Source organism: Trichomycterus rosablanca, chromosome 10 (genome assembly GCF_030014385.1).
Source record: "Trichomycterus rosablanca isolate fTriRos1 chromosome 10, fTriRos1.hap1, whole genome shotgun sequence".
NCBI lineage: Eukaryota > Metazoa > Chordata > Actinopteri > Siluriformes > Trichomycteridae > Trichomycterus > Trichomycterus rosablanca.
The window spans coordinates 25,174,976-25,197,659 of NC_085997.1; the positions used below are offsets into that span (position 1 = coordinate 25,174,976).

A 22,684-nucleotide genomic window follows, 5' to 3' on the forward strand; every position below is an offset into this window, starting at 1 on the left:
ACACCGTCACTGAAGATTGAATATACAGCATATACTGTATATGTATATCACATATACTCTACACTTCAGAAGCAGGAAGTGTACCCCTCTAACTGGTAAGGTCACACTGTGAGGAACTCAACAAATGAAGGCAATGCTGGGATGTGAAATGAGTAGCTGGCCGAGCTGTTTCTTGCATTTCAGATTTTCATTTTGAATGTAATATACAAGATTTACATACTACAACAAAGTATGTTAGTTTTTGTTTTTCATATTTTTAGTTAGTTATGTAGTAAGTTCCCACTAGTGGTGGGAAGTTTGATTAATTGTAGTGAAGTAATTTTTTTCATTTGTGCAAATGTGTCCAGTTTAACTGATCACTAGTGGAGTTTGCACAGTATCGGGGCCCAATCATTTTTTTCATAAATTCATAGTTTTAATAGAACATGACAATAACTTTCTGTGCAGAAGAGGACTACAGGTACAGGTACATTTAAAAATGTTTTGAAATTTATAGTAATATATTAGTTAGAATTATAAGATTTACAACTGGGTTAAGTTTGTAATCCTGCTGATTAAATTCATTAAAAAGAATTGTTTTAAAATAACAATTTCTTTACAAATTGGTCATCATTAGGCTGGCCCTCGTTTAAGGCTGTAATCACAATATATGGATATGCTCAAAATCTCCCGCCCAATATACTAAATGACAAAAATGATATTCCGGATATTCTGGATATTCCGCTAGCACACCAGTGCCGAGATTCTGAACTCCTCGGTTCAAAACTCGCCGTTGCCACCAGTCGGCTGGGTGCCAACTAGCAGGCATAACTGGCAGTGCCTGCAGCAGACATGTCTCTGCTAGGGCGGGATGACCAGACTATGTGGGTGGGGTCTTCAAACGCTGTGTAAGGACCCTGATTGGCAGATAGAGAGGCGCCTGTGCAGAGTGCATAGGTGAAAAAGGGTTCTGCTAAGGGCTGCGTGCAGGTCGGAGGAGGCGTGAGCAGCAATATACACACCTCGACTGCAATCAGGGATCCCCCAGCAGCAGAAGACAAACTGACTACACTAAATTGGGAGAAAATGCATAAATAAATAAAAAATGACTCACTAGCTTTGCATAATGTTAGGATCTGTCAGTGATCCCATCAGTTTTTGATGGCAGGAGTGTTTTAGAATAGCAGGAAACCCCAATACTTTACACCCAGGTAGGTTTGCCCGGCCTTCCCAAATGTTCATTTCATGGATACGGCCTTGCTCTTGCTATACACCAAACAAATCACACTTGCTGCATTTCTGTGTGCCTTTAATATTGTGCATAGTGTTAAACAGCATATACAGAATATTGGCAAAAAAGTCTAAGTTAATAAGTTATTATTTCAGACTATAATTTTTTCTTGTTATGATGTTTTCCAGATCTCCCACCAGACTTTATTTATCCTACTATTAGTATTGGTTACAAAGCTGGTCTGTCACCCCAAGAAGTACAGTTAACTGAGCATGCTGACCTGGAGGCGGAACAAGCTGAGCCTTTTGAACCAGCACCAAAGCCACTCCCACTTTCTATTGTAGGGGAGGAGCCTGTGTGCCAGGAAGCAGAATCCCCTACTCACAGTGTTCAGGTGGAACCCCAGGTAGAGGATGTTCAGAAAAGAAATAAAGTGACAGATGTAGAGTTGGATCAGGAACGGGACATTACCTCTACTTCAGCCTCTCACTCTTCACCTATATCACCTATACCTCTTTACCAACCCTCCAACTCCCCCTGCCCAGCTTCTCAACCTTTAGTGGAGGAACCACAAATAGACACATTTAGTTTACCTTCCCATGATCAAACCAGTGTTTTTATGGTCCAAGACACACCCCCTGATGATGATGCCAAAACTCAAGAAACAGGATTTCCGTCCATGGATGTACCTGCATTTTCCAAGGAGGCCCGGTCTCTGGAGTCTACTGAGTATAACCAAGCCAGGACTGATAAGGAAAGTGCTGCTTCATCCAGTGATTCTGTAGAACTTATGGAGATTACCCAATCTTCATCACCCTCCTGTCCCTGCCATGATCTTACTGATCTTGGTAACCAGTATCCTGGCACCTGTATATGGAGTTTGGAGCTTCTTATTGCTGCAGCTCTCTGTGCCACACGGGATGCCCAGATGGCTGCGTCAGTGGTGGTGCCTGTGCCCACAGCACCCCCTCAACATGGCATGGAGCTACTGAGTGAGCTTGCAGAGCTGGAGAGGCTACAGCAAGAGAGGAGTACAAGTACAGAGAGTGGAGGTACTACATCTAATATTTCTTGTTTCATCTTTGTCATTCTTTGATGTATCACACAGACATAATAATAATAATATACCAGCAGAAAGACGTACAGTACAACTATATTTCTGTTCCCCTGGGATGAACAGTAGAGTTGCACACTTAATGGTACAAAGATGGGCTTTAAATTACAAATATAAAATGTAATGATGTTCCTTAACAGTAATGTTCCTTCAACTGATTTTTTTCCCCTCATACACTGCAGTATGAGATGATCAAGTTTTTTTTTCTCTTTTTTTCCTGATTTTTCCCGTAATTTTCTCCCCTAATCTAGTCGTATCCAATTACCCTGATTACCTCTACCGATACAACCCTCCACTGCTGACTAAGGAGCTTCGCAACTGACACACGCCCCCTCCGACACGTGCAGTAGCCGACTGCATCTTTTCACCTGCACGAGGCGAGTTCATATGCGGATCGGCCTTGTGCACGGAGAGCCACACCCTGATCAGCATTATTCCTCGTAACTGCACCAGTTATGAGGAACCCTGGTCCGGTTCATCCCACCCTGTGAACAACAACCAATCGTTGTTCATGTAGACGCCCAGCCGAATGGCAGAGCTGAGATTCGATATGATGGTGTGCTAGCATATATTACCGCTGCGCCACCTGAGCAGCCATTATTAAATTTTTTAATTTGAAAATAGATCAAATGCCAAGTGCACATTTTTAATAGGCATTAAAATACAAAGAAAATAGTATGCATTTTTGATTCGACCACAAAGCATCTAATTCTCTTTGCCACTGTGCACCATACAGGATCTACAATGCCAAAATACTGAGAAATACAAAGCAGAATAACACCATGAACAGAGCACCAATTTATCTTAGAGCACCACACACAAACATTCATTTACTCACATTTAGGGGCAGTTTAGAGGAACTCCTGTATTTTTGAGAAAACCAGAGTTTGTTCTTCAAGGTAAGGAGATTTTGTAATCCGGGTACAGAAACTGTGACTCTGGTAGTTCATTTATTTTGAAATAGCAAGCAACTGCATCTCACATTTACTCATACGTATGATTTAATTTCTCATCAGTGCTTTGCATGCACGGTCTTGTAGCGCTGTGATATAGGCAGCAGGGGAGAGTGACGCCTGTATCTTTCATTCTGTTTTGCTTCTGCTTGCAAAAAGAGGTGTGAAAAAGAGCGTTTCAGCCTAGCCAGCTTTCTGTCCTTTGTGTTAAGGAAAGATAACAAAGCCCCCCTACCATACCTCCAAGACAGACACAATCGTGCACACACACATGAACACAATGACCCACTTCCAACTGACCATCAAGCTTTTTTTCTTAATATACACACACATTTCTGCTCTCTCTCTCTCTCTCTCTCTCTCTCTCTCTCTCTCTCTCTCTCTCTCACACATACGCACACACAAGCATACACACTTACCAATTAGCATTAAGTCGCACTTAGAATGTCTTCTTCCTTTTTCCTGCCTAAAGATTAAGTGTGCCACCGGCTTTCAGGGTTCTAAGTTTCCTATGGGAGAAACAATATAAAGGAACAGGAGGGGGGCTGTTTAAAAAAAAAATCTTTAAAAGCAGCAATAATGATATGAACCCCTCCCTCTCGGGTTCTGTGGATTGGAGCGTGTCCATTGAGTTATCCTGAGGGAGTGCTCTTTTGCCTCAGCCCTCAACCTGTTTGATCACTTTTATAAGGTTTATTTTGGATGGGAAGAGCAGTAGCTTTTGCAGAGCTGCCTGTGTCTCTTTGTGAAAAGTTAATGAAATGGTAAAAACAGCTGATATCTTGTCTCTCAGGATTGCGCTGCTTTTGTTGGCTAATTAGCCTCCATTATTGTCAGAGCCACTTTAAACTTGCCGCTTTTCCGTGGAGCATTTTGTGCTTCTCTGCCAAAGGATGTTTTTATTTACACTAACGTTCTCTAGCAGCTTAGAATTCCCTAATGGCTCCACTACAAAAAAATAAATGAATAATGCTTTAGGCCTTTGCCACATTCATGCCCAGCAGTTTGTGTGTGTCTATTCTGATCAACAAAAATGACATAATTTGCAGTGAATTTATAACTGTATGTAGACCAGTAAGTGCTGAATGAAAAAGCCTGTTGCAGTAAAGTAAAAAAACAAAAAACAATAAAGTAGTATGTCTTTTAATTATTTTAAAACTGCAGGGGATTTGTTGTAGGGTCACAGCCATTCTTTGACTATCTTTAAATTATAAAATCTAAGTAACAGATTCTACTTTCTTCAAGCATGTTTTGCAATATGTCAGATGCATGTATGCTGCAACCCATGTGTTCTGTTCACATTGATTTTTCTGCCTTGTTCTTTGGGGTCTCAGAGACCCCAGTGTTGTGTGGGTAAAATAGAATTACATTGAGTTCAAAACCAAATTAACCAGAGCGAGAGGTGGGAGATTTTGTAAAAGGTTGTGTGTGTTTGTGTGTGTGTGTGTGTGTGTGTGTGTGTAAGAGAGTCAGCTGTACCTCAACACCAAAGAGAAACTAAAAATGTATGAAAATCTATTGGCTTTAATTATGTGTTCTAACTGTGGTCTCTAAGACCCCAAACAAAGGTGTATAAATAAGGGGTGTTTGAAACACAGTATCAGTATAGAAATGGTGTTTATTTGCATAAAATTAGGAACAGTCATGAAGGATATTTTGTGAGCTGTTAAAGGCGCTCTGTAATTTTAGGGAACCCAAACAGAACACGAGAGTCAAGTCAGTTTGTTTGCTGTGTTCTTGTTTTTTTAATGTAAAAATAACATTTATTTAGGAATGTTTATGATCAAATGTAGTTTCTTTACCCTTTTGGATGAGCCAATCACTGTCTTGTCAGTAACAGAGCTAAGATTCAAAATTGTGAGTTTGAGATTTCAGTTCTGGTGTGCTAGAGTGTTTTACTGTTGCGCCACCTGAGCGTTATCCTCACTATTTTTAAAGACATAAAAGTCGGTTTTTGTGTCAATTCATCTACAAACCCGATTTCAGAAAAGTTAGGACATTATGTTAAATGCAATAAAAACAAGAATCTGTGATTTGCTCATTCTACTCGATCCTTATTTGACTGAGAAATGTGAAATCTGAGAAAAGAAATGACTTTTAATGTTTGGGCTAATGAATTTGATTTTATTTTTTAAAATATAAACAAATATAGAATTTGATGCTGCAACACTCTCAAAAAAGCTGGGACAGAAGCAAAACAAAAGCTTTAATTAACATGACATCTGTGCTTTTTTCAGTTAAATAAAGATTCAAGAGAATCAATAAATCACATTCTTGATTCTTATTTTATTGCATTTTACAAAATGTCCCAACTTTTCTGGAAATTAGGTTTGTATAAGGCTTTGTTGGCTTTGTCATAACTCTATATTTTGTTCAGATTTTGCCAATTTTGCCACTTTCCATTTTTCAACGTCTGGTCCTTTACTCCCTCATGCTTCTTTCCTGCACCAGCAAACACCAGTGTGCCAGCGCCTTGAGTGTGGATTTCCCCATTTTTCCCCCTCTGTAGAGGAAATTGGATTCTTTCCATGTCAGTAATGAGGGCATGTTTGAGAATAAATAGATGGCTCAATAAACACTTTACCTCTTATTGCCTCCCACCCACCACCCTCAGGGCTTGCCTTGCTTTCTTCTACCCCTTCCCTTTCCTCTTTCGCCTCTCTCCCTGACTCCTCAGTCCCCGTTCTCTCTCGATCCTTCTGACTATAAGTCTGTGTCGTTCTGTGTTGCTCTAACCCTCTGAGCTCTATTTTTCGGCATCTGTCTCTCTCTCTTTGCTCTCACTCGCTCACACTCAGATCTTCACGCATATGCAAAGTGCATGCATAGTCTCCTCAGTGTCCCTGGGCCAGCTTGGGCTGTCATGAATATTCAAGGCTCATTTGCCGAGTGGAGACTGTGAGCGTGTCGCCTGCCCTAATGACGGAGATAAATGTAGAGAAATCCCCCCTTCATCTCCCTCTTTCTCCCCTCTCTTTCTCTCTTTTTTTGTGTAACATGGCTCCTGGCATCTAGGCCCCGTGTACAGAGATAAGCTCTCTGGTTAATAGCTATCATCATCGCTCATTCAGCGACTGAAAGCACAAGGTGCCGGCAGGGAACAACTTCGTGCTCACAGGCTGTTTGCTCTTTATTTTGCTCTCTGCCTTACATATACAATTACTCTTCCTTTCTCTCTGTTTTTCTTCCTTTGCCACTCTTGTGCCATTAGTCTCTCCCACTTTCATTTGCATAAGACATGCCCACCTTATCAGGTCACTCATTTGTTGGTTTATGGTTTTTATATAAGTAAAGAAGATAATATATATATATATACAGTATATACTGTATATATACTGTATATATATATATATATATATATATATATATATATATATACTGTATATATATACTGTATGTATATATATATATATATATACAGTGTATCACAAAAGTGAGTACACCCCTCACATTTCTGCAGATATTTAAGTATATCTTTTCATGGGACAACACTGACAAAATGACACTTTGACACAATGATAAGTAGTCTGTGTGCAGCTTATATAACAGTGTAAATTTATTCTTGCCTCAAAATAACTCAATATACAGCCATTAATGTCTAAACCACCGGCAACAAAAGTGAGTACACCCCTAAGAGACTACACCCCTAAATGTCCAAATTGAGCACTGCTTGTCATTTTCTCTCCAAAATGTCATGTGACTCATTAGTGTTACTAGGTCTCAGGTGTGCATAGGGAGCAGGTGTGTTCAATTTAGTAGTACAGCTCTCACACTCTCTCATACTGGTCACTGAAAGTTCCAACATGGCACCTCATGGCAAAGAACTCTCTGAGGATCTTAAAAGACGAATTGTTGCGCTACATGAAGATGGCCAAGGCTACAAGAAGATTGCCAACACCCTGAAACTGAGCTGCAGCACAGTGGCCAAGATCATCCAGCGTTTTAAAAGAGCAGGGTCCACTCAGAACAGACCTCGCGTTGGTCGTCCAAAGAAGCTGAGTGCACGTGCTCAGCGTCACATCCAACTGCTGTCTTTGAAAGATAGGCGCAGGAGTGCTGTCAGCATTGCTGCAGAGATTGAAAAGGTGGGGGGTCAGCCTGTCAGTGCTCAGACCATACGCCGCACACTACATCAAATTGGTCTGCATGGCTGTCACCCCAGAAGGAAGCCTCTTCTGAAGTCTCTACACAAGAAAGCCCGCAAACAGTTTGCTGAAGACATGTCAACAAAGGACATGGATTACTGGAACCATGTCCTATGGTCTGATGAGACCAAGATTAATTTGTTTGGTTCAGATGGTCTCAAGCATGTGTGGCGGCAATCAGGTGAGAAGTACAAAGATAAGTGTGTCATGCCTACAGTCAAGCATGGTGGTGGGAATGCCATGGTCTGGGGTTGCATGAGTGCAGCAGGTGTTGGGGAGTTACATTTCATTGAGGGACACATGAACTCCAATATGTACTGTGAAATACTGAAGCAGAGCATGATCCCCTCCCTCCGGAAACTGGGTCGCAGGGCAGTGTTCCAGCATGATAATGACCCCAAACACGCCTCTAAGACGACCACTGCTTTATTGAAGAAGCTGAGGGTAAAGGTGATGGACTGGCCAAGCATGTCTCCAGACCTAAACCCAATAGAACATCTTTGGGGCATCCTCAAGCGGAAGGTGGAGGAGCGCAAAGTCTCGAATATCCGCCAGCTCCGTGATGTCGTCATGGAGGAGTGGAAAAGCATTCCAGTGGCAACCTGTGAAGCTCTGGTAAACTCCATGCCCAGGAGAGTTAAGGCAGTTCTGGGAAATAATGGTGGCCACACAAAATATTGACACTTCAGGAACTTTCACTAAGGGGTGTACTCACTTTTGTTGCCGGTGGTTTAGACATTAATGGCTGTATATTGAGTTATTTTGAGGGAAGAATAAATTTACACTGTTATATAAGCTGCACACAGACTACTTTTCATTGTGTCAAAGTGTCATTTTGTCAGTGTTGTCCCATGAAAAGATATACTTAAATATCTGCAGAAATGTGAGGGGTGTACTCACTTTTGTGATACACTGTATATATATATATACAGTGTATCACAAAAGTGAGTACACCCCTCACATTTTTGCAAATATTTCATTATATCTTTTCATGGGACAACACTATAGACATGAAACTTGGATATAACTTAGAGTAGTCAGTGTACAACTTGTATAGCAGTGTAGATTTACTGTCTTCTGAAAATAACTCAACACACAGCCATTAATGTCTAAATAGCTGGCAACATAAGTGAGTACACCCCACAGTGAACATGTCCAAATTGTGCCCAAATGTGTCAATATTTTGTGTGACCACCATTATTATCACTGCCTTAACCCTCCTGGGCATGGAATTCACCAGAGCTGCACAGGTTGCTACTGGAATCCTCTTCCACTCCTCCATGATGACATCACGGAGCTGGTGGATGTTAGACACCTTGAACTCCTCCACCTTCCACTTGAGGATGCGCCACAGGTGCTCAATTGGGTTTAGTCCATCACCTTTACCTTCAGCTTCCTCAGCAATGCAGTTGTCATCTTGGAGGTTGTGTTTGGGGTCGTTATCCTGTTGGAAAACTGCCATGAGGCCCAGTTTTCGAAGGGAGGGGATCATGCTCTGTTTCAGAATGTCACAGTACATGTTGGAATTCATGTTTCCCTCAATGAACTGCAGCTCCCCAGTGCCAGCAACACTCATGCAGCCCAAGACCATGATGCTACCACCACCATGCTTGACTGTAGGCAAGATACAGTTGTCTTGGTACTTCTCACCAGGGCACCGCCACACATGCTGGACACCATCTGAGCCAAACAAGTTTATCTTGGTCTCGTCAGACCACAGGGCATTCCAGTAATCCATGTTCTTGGACTGCTTGTCTTCAGCAAACTGTTTGTGGGTTTTCTTGTGCGTCAGCTTCCTTCTGGGATGACGACCATGCAGACCGAGTTGATGCAGTGTGCGGCGTATGGTCTGAGCACTGACAGGCTGACCTCCCACGTCTTCAACCTCTGCAGCAATGCTGGCAGCACTCATGTGTCTATTTTTTAAAGCCAACCTCTGGATATGACGCCGAACACGTGGACTTAACTTCTTTGGTCGACCCTGGCGAAGCCTGTTCCGAGTGGAACCTGTCCTGGAAAACCGCTGTATGACCTTGGCCACCATGCTGTAGCTCAGTTTCAGGGTGTTAGCAATCTTCTTATAGCCCAGGCCATCTTTGTGGAGAGCAACAATTCTATTTCTCACATCCTCAGAGAGTTCTTTGCCATGAGGTGCCATGTTGAATATCCAGTGGCCAGTATGAGAGAATTGTACCCAAAACACCAAATTTAACAGCCCTGCTCCCCATTTACACCTGGGACCTTGACACATGACACCAGGGAGGGACAACGACACATTTGGGCACAATTTGGACATGTTCACTGTGGGGTGTACTCACTTATGTTGCCAGCTATTTAGACATTAATGGCTGTGTGTTGAGTTATTTTCAGAAGACAGTAAATCTACACTGCTATACAAGTTGTACACTGACTACTCTAAGTTATATCCAAGTTTCATGTCTATAGTGTTGTCCCATGAAAAGATATAATGAAATATTTGCAGAAATGTGAGGGGTGTACTCACTTTTGTGATACACTGTATATATATATATATATATATATATATATATATATGTGTGTGTGTATATATACAGTATATATATATACTGTATATATATATATATATTGTTTTGCTTTTGAGAGAGGTTTGTATGGTTTCCTCTGCTGAGCAGCAGGTGATGGTTACAGATATTTTCATACATCTGGAGGCCAATGGCTTTCTTCTACAGCTCCCATATATAAACTAACAAAGCTAATCTTTTTTACACCTACACAAATTCCCATACATAATTTTAGTATCTGTCTGAAATATTATGCTGCAGTCACACCAGTGTTATGTAGTTTTGTCCACGGCTTATTTGGTTAAAGGAGACAATTCCCAACATTTTTGCACCTGCATGCTTTTGTAAAAGCTAAACCACATACAGTAACTCAAATTAACACATTTACACACACACACACACACACACACACACACACACACACACACACACACACACACACTTATACTTAGGGGACTTTTAGTATCTCCAATCAAACTGACTACATGTCTTTGGACTGTGAGAGGAAATCAAAGCACCCAGAGGAAACCCATGCAGACACAGTGAGAACATGCAAACTTCACACTCAGACCACTCCACCTGGGAATTAAACCCAGGACCTTTATGCTGTAGGGTGACAGTGCTACCCACCCAGCCACTGTGCTGCCCCAATAATAATAGTAATAATAATGATCAGGATTTTTTTGTTGTGTGCACTAAGGACTTGATGAACATCTTAATTATGTTTAAAAGTTGAGTTTCATTTACAAAGCATGTAAATCCAAACTTCCTAAACTTGTTCTTAAATTGCTAACTGTTCCAAAGTGAAGGATTACATGTCCATTTTGCTAGCAGATTTTTGACCATGAAGTTTAAACTTTGTGTCTCTGCAGGAGATGAGAAACTGACCATCGATTTAGTGAGCTTAGCAACCCTTGCAGCAGCACGAGCACTGGAGGTAGCTCCACTCACCACCACTGCCTCACTCCAGCCCCTACGTCGAACGCTTAACCTGCGCAGGAAGTGGAAATGGACACCGCACCGCGAACCGGTATCACCGTCCACTCTCGTTCTCTTCTACACTCCTAAAAATAATACATTTGTGAATTTGTTTGACTGAGAACAGAGGAAAACACATGGCAGAATAGTTGTAACAAGTTGTTTGGCACAAAGAAGTTGACATTTAGAAGTCTGTAACATTGGAGTGACAGGGAAAGTGTTAAATTACGTGGTTAATAAAACGGCTGGAGTAATTTAAAACAAGGTTGTTGAAAGATTTATTCCTGTCTTTGGCAGTTTATCAAAACAATCGTTCTTAAATGGTTTCCCCCTAGTAAGTTTCTTTAGAAGAAGGACAAGCTTGTTAAAAAAGTGCACCTAGAAAAATCACCCATCCTGTTATATCACAATAATACCAGTATAACTTCTGTATTATGTATTCTGTATTATGATTCCAGTTCTGTATTGAGACATAGTAGCTGTCCCAAATGTGCTGGTGTCAGCTGTGTTTGTAAATTGGCTAATCTAATGTGTGATGGGGTTTGCAGGTATGTCCAGTGAAGAGTGTAATGGAGACATTGGACAGAGAGGAGCTGGCAATGAGAGTACAGCTGGCAGAGCTGCAGCGACGCTATAAGGAAAAACAGAAGGAGCTGGCCAAGCTACAGAGAAAACATGACCACCTGTGAGTGACAGGCCACCCTCACAATGCTACACACAACCGCCCAGTCTGCATCCTATAGGCACTTTTAATTCAAACCTTTTTCCACTCTACTCAAACATAACAGCTAAGACCACCCAGTGTGTGCGGTGTCCTCTTGTATTTAAACCATTAGCCAGTGGGTTAAGTCCCCAATGCCACCTTAAGCCCTTTCCCCTGGACACACTACCAATTAAGGCAGCTTAGCATTACCCTCTATACAATAATAGTAGTGTGAAGTAAAGTGATTGACAAACTTTTGACAAGCCTTTGCATGTTAATTCACAGGAAGGAGGACACCTCAAGAAGCCCTGCCCGTCGAGGACCTGGAAGGCCACGAAAGCGCAAACCCACCCCCACAACAACTACCCCTACAGATACCATCAAGAGGGTCAAGTGAGTTTCTGTTTTCTGTTTCACATACTCTGCATGTGAGAGATAAGTAGTAAACATGGCAGTTCTTTCCCCTGTAGTTACCCAGAATGTGCTTTAAAGACCATATTTATTATCGGTACTGAATGAGAAATTGCTTGATTTAGCTGTTTCATTAAAAAATCTGTGGAAAAAAGGGCACCAAAGCAGGCATACATGCTTACTATCATAAATAATCCATATTCAATGAATTTGCAAATGGGAATGCCTATCCCTTCCCCTGGTAAACCATAGCTGCATGGTCTTCATTTGCATAACAGGATATGATAAGCTAATATACTGGTTAATGTTATAACAATCGCTGGTCCAATGTCCAGCGCTAACTCAGATTCTTTACTCCTCTTTTTTCTTACCAGAAAACAAATCTCTGTTACACTTTAATTAATTGGATTATTTATGTGCCACCAAAAATTACTTTAATAAAAGTATAGTTTAGATTCACTGTAATATAAAATGCAAGGCACAATACAATTCTTTAACTGTGCTTCACTGCTGGTGGTTGATTTTCTCAGCTACTTATGTTTTTTCCTACATCTCAGACACATGGCAGTAGTTGTAGCAGTGTAAAAGTAGACAGTAGTGTTTTTATTGCAAATATGAAGCCTTGAGACATGTGGTGCATCCTTCTTGCCCTGCTTTTTCTTAACTAAAGCAGTGTCCATATACTTTTATGCTTTGTTTGTACAAACTCAACTCCTTATGATAGTGTTCGCTTCTAGAGCAGATGTGCACAATATGTGTGTGTTTTTTTTACATAATGGTGTCTGTAACTGGTAATCATATTGATATGATAAACACCAGGTACTTTTATAAGCTCAGTTTACTCAGAGCCATGTACTTGACTGTAACATGCAGTCGGTGCAGTTAAAAGTGGTTTACGAGAGAGCATGACATACTGCTGGCATAGTAAACACAGCATCCTCAAGCAGTCCTGTGACTTACTGTATGTAAGTAAATGACTCTCAAGTGCTTGGATCTGTTTAAACAGGGCAAACTAATTACTTAATCAGTGCAAAGAGCCCTTCATTAATCATTTTTACAACTTCCATTGATTATCTACAAGTGTTTCAACTCCTCCTAACCCCTAATGCACCAACAATATTAATTTGATAAAACAAAGTGTCCAAATGCCTGCAGAAGGTAGGAATGAGAAGTTATCACTGTGATAAATGTGCTTTGTTTTCTGAGATGCGCTCCTGTTTACGCTGGCCACAGACAGTTTGATAAACTCAGTTAAACCGGTTTACCCCACATGATTAAGAAAACTCCTGTTTTATTATGGACCCAGCTGATGAGTGAAACACTAATGAGAATCAGGAGCTGGAGCTTAATTACACATGCTTTTCTCACACCCATTCATTCTCACCATTAATAATGACGTCCACTGTTTCCATGTGTGTGTATCTGTATTTTGTAAAGCAAATTAAGCACTTGTTTGATGTAAAGGTAAACACTGGACTTATGTTTATAGGACAAATTAATTGGCTTTTCGGAATCATAAGTAAAAAATAATTTAGCTAATATAGAATTTAATGAAAATATTTAAATTAGTGTAATTTTATGCTTGCAAATGTTTTAGGCTTATGAACATTTGTACAACTGTTGATGTAATGGATTTAACAGATTAAATCTGATGTTAAAATCCATGTAGTTCATTTCTAATTTTTCAATTTTTATTGTTCTATTTTAGTTCGGTTTGTAAGTATGATGGCAACAGCAAAAACGCAAACATAAAAAAGCATAAATTGGGTGTCATACCATTATGCTTATGCGTTAATATGGACTCCGACAGTCTTTCTGCCCTGATGTACCCTTGACATACGGAACAAATGCAGGCGTGCTAGTCACAGTAACACTGTTCATGGCCATGGTGTAATACAAGACTCTTCAACTCTTTTACTGTATCTATCTAGCCATTTCTTTTTTGTGTGGTGCGTTGATGTCTGATGTCAGACATGCGCTATACGAGGTCAGAGTTTATTGCAAGGAGTAGCGATCGCTGACAGGTTATCAAGACATTGCAACAGAACTCAGATCTAGGTGTCACTGACACAACTATCTTCCTGCACACATTCTCATACATTCTCTTACTAACAGATCATGGATAGGAACAATGAAAAGAAGCCTTTATTGTATTTTCAAGCTTAAACCATTTTTATTTAAATAAAAGTGCATGATCAAGGCATTTGCTATTAAAGCTTAAGTAAATAGTCTATAAATGTAAGATATAACCATGCTTAATCAGGTGTAGGTTTAAAACATTTGGATTTTATATCAAAAACTCAGTGTCACACTAATAAGCACACAAAGCGGTGAAATGTGCTTCAACTAACAAGCTAACAAGTTTTGTCCCAAATATCCTACTAATCACTAAATCAGGGATGTCTGCCGGTTTTCATCCCAACCAAGCACATCAGGATGCCCATGGCTTCAAAGAACGTAGTATGTGCATTTGGCAGACGCTGTTTTCTAAAGTGACCAACAATTCTGATAGTATGCAGTCTTATCAGTAAAGGGTTAACAATGGCAGCTTGGTGGTGACAAGGCCTAAACCCTCAAACCTCTGATTAATAGTCCAGGATTTTAACCACTGAGTCACAAATGCCCATATAAACAGACACGAGCCACTGTGGCTGCAGGTTTTCATACCAAACAGGCAGGAGCTACACCTAAGTTGATAACATGACACACTATTATACTAAATTGTTAGTTAAAATAGACAAGTGACAAATTAAAAGGACATTGTTGGTGTATTAATTTAATAGACTATACAGTACAGTGTATTAGTATACTACCAAGTATATTAGTATACTATTAGTATACTACCAAGTACAAGTTGTTGTTATTCTAGCTTTTATTATTCTATTTATTTCTCCTTTCTACCCTCAATTTTTTCCTGGCACTCTGATTGGCTTTTAAACTTCAATGGTCTTGCTCACACTTCTGATGACTAGGTGACATACTACAGGGTCCCCAAAAGAGAAAATTAGACCTAGAATTAGACTAAAATAATGTTGGTGACCCAATCATGGAGTGCTCAAATATTGCATAGCAAGATTGTTGGTAAAATCTGTATGTTTAATTAACACACATTTTTATTTGCCCATTTGTGTATCTTTTTGCAACTGCCCACAACAAGCAGCTGTAAACTGAAACCTGTGTGTCAGAAGAATGAACTGCAGTGTAGATGATATTGTACACCATTCATATGACATGAAGCGTTCATGAGCCATATACGTATTTGCATATTGTGAGGAATAGCATTACCATGCAGGTACGACAATGGAAATAAGCCTTAGGGCCTTGTTGTTTTGTCCCTGACAACATCTGTTTTTGTTTTATTACAACTGAATTCAACAAATACAAATTTAACAAATTGTCTAATCAAATCATTCAATCAGAAATTCAATGCATGTGGTTAGCTGTGTGTGTCCAAAAAATTGGGAGTGTGTTAGCATGTGTGAAACTTTGCCTTCTCAAGTTTTAACACCATTGCTATGCTGAGAAGCAAGTTAAATCTTCTGAAACTTGATTATGCTACCATGAAGTCAATCAAGACAGCGGAATAAAAAATACTACAACCCACTCTACTAACGCTACTACTCACACTTTCTTACTCTTATTCACTCTGCCTCTCTCGTTTCCTCTCTTTCCTCGCTCTCTAATCAATCTGCTGCTCTGAATCTCATTACTATGTAATCCTGACCTCTCTTAGGAGAAGGGCCTTTGTAATTAGGGGGCTGTGAATTCTCCGTCGGTGTGTCTCAGACACCCACCCCCTCCGTATACACACGCACACACAAATACATGCACGCTTTGCGCTCCCACCCGCTCCGCTGCTAACAGGAAGAATGTGACACAGGGTTGACACAAGAGCTGGGAGGGTCGCCAAGGGTCAGTGGGTCAGAAGGTTGCCATCGGGTAGTGACAGGCTGCGAAGGGGGCTGGTGGTTTCTGTCAGCTTCGCTCGCACACTCGGCTTTAATAGGCAGCCCCTCCATGGCACTCAACAAGCCCAAACAATCAGTCTCCAAAGCCGGTGTCAAGTTACGCTTGAGTTTCCACGGTGACCCACTCCTCTGCGGCTTTGCAGGGAGGTTGATGCTTGGCACTGCATTCAAATACAGCAGGCGCAGACAGTCGAGGAAAATGCTCTCCCTGCAAAACTACAAACTTTCTCTACAAATCTGATTCTGAAATCCCAGAAAATGCTATTTCAGGCATTAGACGCAGAGATGTGAAAATACTAAAGAACACCAAATAAAGACCTGAAGGGTCCTGAGAAAAATAGCAAGCGACTGGTTTATTATCCTCACTGGTTATGCATTGAAAGCTTGACAGGTTGAGAGTTTGAATCCCAACTCTGCAATGCCGATGCTGAGCCCCTAAGCCTATGTGCAAGGCCCCTAACCCCTTTTAATTTGAGTGTGCCCTTCCATGGCTGACCTTGCACTCTGTTAGGGTGTATGAATATGCATAAAGACAATAAAGTCTATCTTCTTAGCTCAGCAATAACTTTAAACATACTGCAATAGCTAATTAGCCTACTTAAGGAGTTTACAAGCTAGTTAGAGTGCAGTTGTATACCATTGTATAGGATTCTAGACTGCATTTCAGGGGTGCTGGGGTACTGGGATTGGGTATCAGGGCGTGATGTTGCATCAATCCTGAGTGCGGTGGCAGGTCGATAGAGGTTAGTGTCTATCGATCCACAACTGAAGCTTAGGTCGGCAAACAGACTCCCATAGGACTAGACTAATTCTCCCCACCTCTCTCTTTCTCTCTCTCTATCTATGTACTTTTTTTCTTTCTGTCTCATTATCTCACCACCATCTCTCTCTATTTCAGTGACTCTTCTCTTCTTTCCATTCTAGTTGGATGCTGAATGTTGGTCTCTCACATTTCTCTCACTTTTCTTTACCTTTTCTGTGCTCTGCAGTCTGCACAATGTGGGGGGCAGGGCTGTGTTTGGGGCTGTCAAGAGAGAGTATTGATGATATACACTTATTTATGGGTCAGTGGCTTTTGTATATTTTTGTATAGTAAGTCATTTGTTTTTACATACCATATATAATGTGTATGTAATTCGTTTTGTGCAGTTGAACAGTATTAAAAATGTCATAATTAGGCTGATTTGGGAAAAAAAAAATACAATTTAGACTATTTTTTTAGATATTATATTTTTCAATAAATTTTAGACACTATAATTTTTAATATAATAATTTTAATATAACATTTTAATATAATAATTCTATACACCAACATTTCAATTTCAATCATAACAATAATAAGTATTTATTCCTATTATTAACATATTTATATACAGTATATATACAGTGTATCACAAAAGTGAGTACACCCCTCACATTTCTGCAAATATTTCATTATATCTTTTCATGGGACAACACTATAGACATGAAACTTGGATATAACTTAGAGTAGTCAGTGTACAGCTTGTATAGCAGTGTAGATTTACTGTCTTCTGAAAATAACTCAACACACAGCCATTAATGTCTAAGTAGCTGGCAACATAAGTGAGTACACCCCACAGTGAACATGTCCAAATTGTGCCCAAATGTGTCGTTGTCCCTCCCTGGTGTCATGTGTCAAGGTCCCAGGTGTAAATGGGGAGCAGGGCTGTTAAATTTGGTGTTTTGGGTACAATTCTCTCATACTGGCCACTGGATATTCAACATGGCACCTCATGGCAAAGAACTCTCTGAGGATGTGAGAAATAGAATTGTTGCTCTCCACAAAGATGGCCTGGGCTATAAGAAGATTGCTAACACCCTGAAACTGAGCTACAGCATGGTGGCCAAGGTCATACAGCGGTTTTCCAGGACAGGTTCCACTCGGAACAAGCTTCGCCAGGGTCGACTAAAGAAGTTGAGTCCACGTGTTCGGCGTCATATCCAGAGGTTGGCTTTAAAAAATAGACACATGAGTGCTGCCAGCATTGCTGCAGAGGTTGAAGACGTGGGAGGTCAGCCTGTCAGTGCTCAGACCATACGCCGCTCACTGCATCAACTCGGTCTGCATGGTCGTCATCCCAGAAGGAAGCTGACGCACAAGAAAGCCCACAAACAGTTTGCTGAAGACAAGCAGTCCAAGAACATGGATTACTGGAATGCCCTGTGGTCTGACGAGACCAAGATAAACTTGTTTGGCTCAGATGGTGTCCAGCATGTGTGGCGGCGCCCTGGTGAGAAGTACCAAGACAACTGTATCTTGCCTACAGTCAAGCATGGTGGTGGTAGCATCATGGTCTTGGGCTGCATGAGTGTTGCTGGCACTGGGGAGCTGCAGTTCATTGAGGGAAACATGAATTCCAACATGTACTGTGACATTCTGAAACAGAGCATGATCCCCTCCCTTCGAAAACTGGATAACGACCCCAAACACAACCTCCAAGATGACAACTGCCTTGCTGAGGAAGCTGAAGGTAAAGGTGATGGACTAAACCCAATTGAGCACCTGTGGCGCATCCTCAAGTGGAAGGTGGAGGAGTTCAAGGTGTCTAACATCCACCAGCTCCGTGATGTCATCATGGAGGAGTGGAAGAGGATTCCAGTAGCAACCTGTGCAGCTCTGGTGAATTCCATGCCCAGGAGGGTTAAGGCAGTGCTGGATAATAATGGTGGTCACACTAAATATTGACACTTTGGGCACAATTTGGACATGTTCACTGTGGGGTGTACTCACTTATGTTGCCAGCCATTTAGACATTAATGGCTGTGTGTTGAGTTATTTTCAGAAGACAGTAAATCTACACTGCTATACAAGTTGTACACTGACTACTCTAAGTTATATCCAAGTTTTATTTCTATAGTGTTGTCCCATGAAAAGATATAATAAAATATTTGCAGAAATGTGAGGGGTGTACTCACTTTTGTGATACACTGTATATATACAGGGGTTGGACAAAATAACTGAAACACCTGTCATTTTAGTGTGGGAGGTTTCATGGCTAAATTGGACCAGTCTGGTGGCCAATCTTCATTAATTGCACATTGCACCAGTAAGAGCAGAGTGTGAAGGTTCAATTAGCAGGGTAAGAGCACAGTTTTGCTCAAAATATTGCAATGCACACAACATTATGGGTGACATACCAGAGTTCAAAAGAGGATAAATTGTTGGTGCACGTCTTGCTGGCGCATCTGTGACCAAGACAGCAAGTCTTTGTGATGTATCAAGAGCCACGGTATCCAGGGTAATGTCAGCATACCACCAAGAAGGACAAACCACATCCAACAGGATTAACTGTGGACGCAAGAGGAAGCTGTCTGAAAGGGATGTTCGGGTGCTAACCCGGATTGTATCCAAAAAACATAAAACCACGGCTGCCCAAATCACGGCAGAATTAAATGTGCACCTCAACTCTCCCGTTTCCACCAGAACTGTCCGTCGGGAGCTCCACGGGGTCAATATACACGGCCGGGCTGTTATAGCCAAACCTTTGGTCACTCGTGCCAATGCCAAACGTCGGTTTCAATGGTGCAAGGAGCGCAAATCTTGGGCTGTGGACAATGTGAAACATGTATTGTTCTCTGATGAGTCCACCTTTACTGTTTTCCCCACATCCGGGAGAGTTACGGTGTGGAGAAGCCCCAAAGAAGCGTACCACCCAGACTGTTGCATGCCCAGAGTGAAGCATGGGGGTGGATCAGTGATGGTTTGGGCTGCCATATCATGGCATTCCCTTGGCCCAATACTTGTGCTAGATGGGCGCGTCACTGCCAAGGACTACCGAACCATTCTGGAGGACCATGTGCATCCAATGGCGGTGCCGTGTATCAGGATGACAATGCACCAATACACACAGCAAGACTGGTGAAAGATTGGTTTGATGAACATGAAAGTGAAGTTGAACATCTCCCATGGCCTGCACAGTCACCAGATCTAAATATTATTGAGCCACTTTGGGGTGTTTTGGAGAAGCGAGTCAGGAAACGTTTTCCTCCACCAGCATCACGTAGTGACCTGGCCACTATCCTGCAAGAAGAATGACTTAAAATCCCTCTGACCACTGTGCAGGACTTGTATATGTCATTTCCAAGACGAATTGACGCTGTATTGGCCGCAAAAGGAGGCCCTACACCATACTAATAAATTATTGTGGTCTAAAACCAGGTGTTTCAGTTATTTTGTCCAACCCCTGTATATATATATATATAATAAATACAATTATAATAAATACATAAAATAAATACAATTATATATATATTTATTTATTTTATATATATACAGTATATATATATATACTATATGTGTGTGTGTGTTTATTTATTTATTTATACACTGATCAGCCATAACATTAAAACCACCTCCTTGTTTCTACACTCACTGTCCATTTTATCAGCTTCACTTACCATATAGAAGCACTTCTACAATTCTACAATTACTGACTGTAGTTCATCTGTTTCTCTACATATCTTTTTAGCCTGCTTTCACCCTGTTCTTTAATGGTCAGGACCACCACAGAGCAGGTATTATTTAGGTGGTGGATCATTCTCAGCACTGAAGTGACACTGACATGGTGGTGGTGTGTTAGTGTGTGTTGTGCTGGTATGAGTGGATCAGACACAGCAGCGCTGCTGGAGTTTTTAAATACCGTGTCCACTCACTGTTCACTATATTAGACACTCCTACCTGGTAGGTCCACCTTGTAGATGTGAAGTCAGAGACGATCACTCATCCATTGCTGCTGTTTGAGTTGGTCATCTTCTAGACCTTCATCAGTGGTCACAGGACGCTGCCCATGGGGCACTGTTGGCTGGATATTTTTGGTTGGTGGACTATTCTCGGCCCAGCAGTGACAGTGAGGTGTCAGCAGCATTGCTGTGTCTGATCCACTCATACCTGCACAACACACACTAACACACCACCACCATGTCAGAGTCACTGCAGAGCTGAGAATGATCCACCACCTAAATAATACCTGCTCTGTAGTGGTCCTGGGAGAGTCCTGACCATTGAAGAACAACATGAAAGGGGGCAAAGCATGCAGAGAAACAGATGGACTACAGTCAGTAGTTGTAGAACTACAAAGTGCTCCTATATGGTAAGTGGAGCTGATAAAATGAACAATGTGTGTAGAAACAAGGAGGTGGTTTTAATGTTATGGCTGATCAGTATATATAGAAACTTGTCCTGTCTATCCTGACCATGTATCTACTGGCGGATTATCCAGACTCTCATTTTTATGGACCCCTCTGGCAGAGGCTCTTGGTGAAGGAGCTTGGGCATGAGCTTTAGTTACAGGGGACACTGATACCGTTTGACAGCAATGACCAGGGTAAAGAACAGAAGGCCAGTGCTACAAGATTAGTGGGAATGAAATGCAGAACACAGCTGACACTATGCTTCATACAGACAGTTTAAGTTAATGTGCCCTGTGCTGCATGCATATCTTCATGCTTGCAATGTCTTTCTGTCGTGCCTCTGAGATATTTTATAGTGTTATGCAAATGCATCTTTTTTTTTTTTTTTTTTATATTCTGCCCTAATTTAGTCATGTTGAATCACAACACACTAGCTTTCATAGGCTTCCTCTGACAGGCATGAAGCCAGTCATGGCACATACAGGGAAAATACAAATATGTGCTAAAAAGCATTGCCTGCCCTGTTCTGTATACCTGCGCCGACATATGGACACGATTACCCAGTTTTGACCTGATTGACAGGGAAAAAGGAATGCCATCCTTTCCACCCAGAGAAGAGTGCCAATCATGCTTTCTGACACTCAGTCATAGAATGCTGGGGCATCTCCACCCTACATGATTGCACCATTTAGTCCCAAAGGTTTCTGTTTATGCCCTACCACATAGTGTACAGTTTCTCCATATTAGGTTGCTATTTGGTGAACATGAGATCGCCTTTGATGTTCAGTGTATACAGAAAGCCCTCTTGTATAGGGCACTGCCACAGTTTGTCTGTTTGTCACTCTGCCAGCAGCTTGGCATTCACCAACAACATGCCACTATAGCCTCTGACACTTGCCTGCCAATCAATCTTGCATAACTGACAGGCTGGCTGACAGCCACCCCAGCCCTCTGAGCAGTGACTAAGGCAAGCCTGTGGTGGCTTTGAAGTGGCTGCCTGCTGCTAAGGGGGGAAAAAAAACATTGACACGCACAAAACGAGAATGAGAGCCGGAGCATTGGCCGCATGGCATGTGTGTAGGCCCAACCCAATTTCACTTTAATAGGTCTGCTAGATGGCTGGCAGCCATACACACACTCGCTCACTCACTCACTCTCAGTAGCCCTGCCGAAGGCCACTGAATTGTGTGCCTTTGTGCAGGAAAAGATGCATTGATATGGTAATAATAAGGAGGTGGGGGTATTAATGTAACGCTGGAATCCAAAACCCTAAAACCATTGGTGCTGGAAGAAAAAGAGAAAAAATAAAGAGCGAAAAAAAACAAGAGAGAAGAAAGAACAAACAAAATTATGAGTGGGAGGTTCCGTAACTAGTGTTTTGGTCAGATATTTCACTGTTTGCCGTCAGATCCCAATTTTTCAAGCATGCGCCAGGAAAAGGGGGCCCCTGCCTCACTATTCATCAAAGGCTGAAAAGAGGGTTATTAGAAAGCCACGTAGAGGGAAGGCAA

The 22,684-nt window shown here is 41.4% G+C and overlaps 1 protein-coding gene across 1 annotated transcript in view; it reads left to right on the forward strand.

Annotated features, from left to right (window-relative positions):
• bahcc1b (BAH domain and coiled-coil containing 1b) overlaps positions 1-22,684 on the forward strand; it is a 121,072-nt gene that overhangs the window by 83,027 nt on the left and 15,361 nt on the right. The window contains exons 11-14 of the mRNA XM_063003000.1: positions 1,399-2,262; positions 10,835-10,992; positions 11,489-11,625; positions 11,929-12,036. Coding sequence (XP_062859070.1) covers positions 1,399-2,262; positions 10,835-10,992; positions 11,489-11,625; positions 11,929-12,036 — 1,267 coding nt within the window. The remainder of the gene's footprint in view (positions 1-1,398; positions 2,263-10,834; positions 10,993-11,488; positions 11,626-11,928; positions 12,037-22,684) is intronic.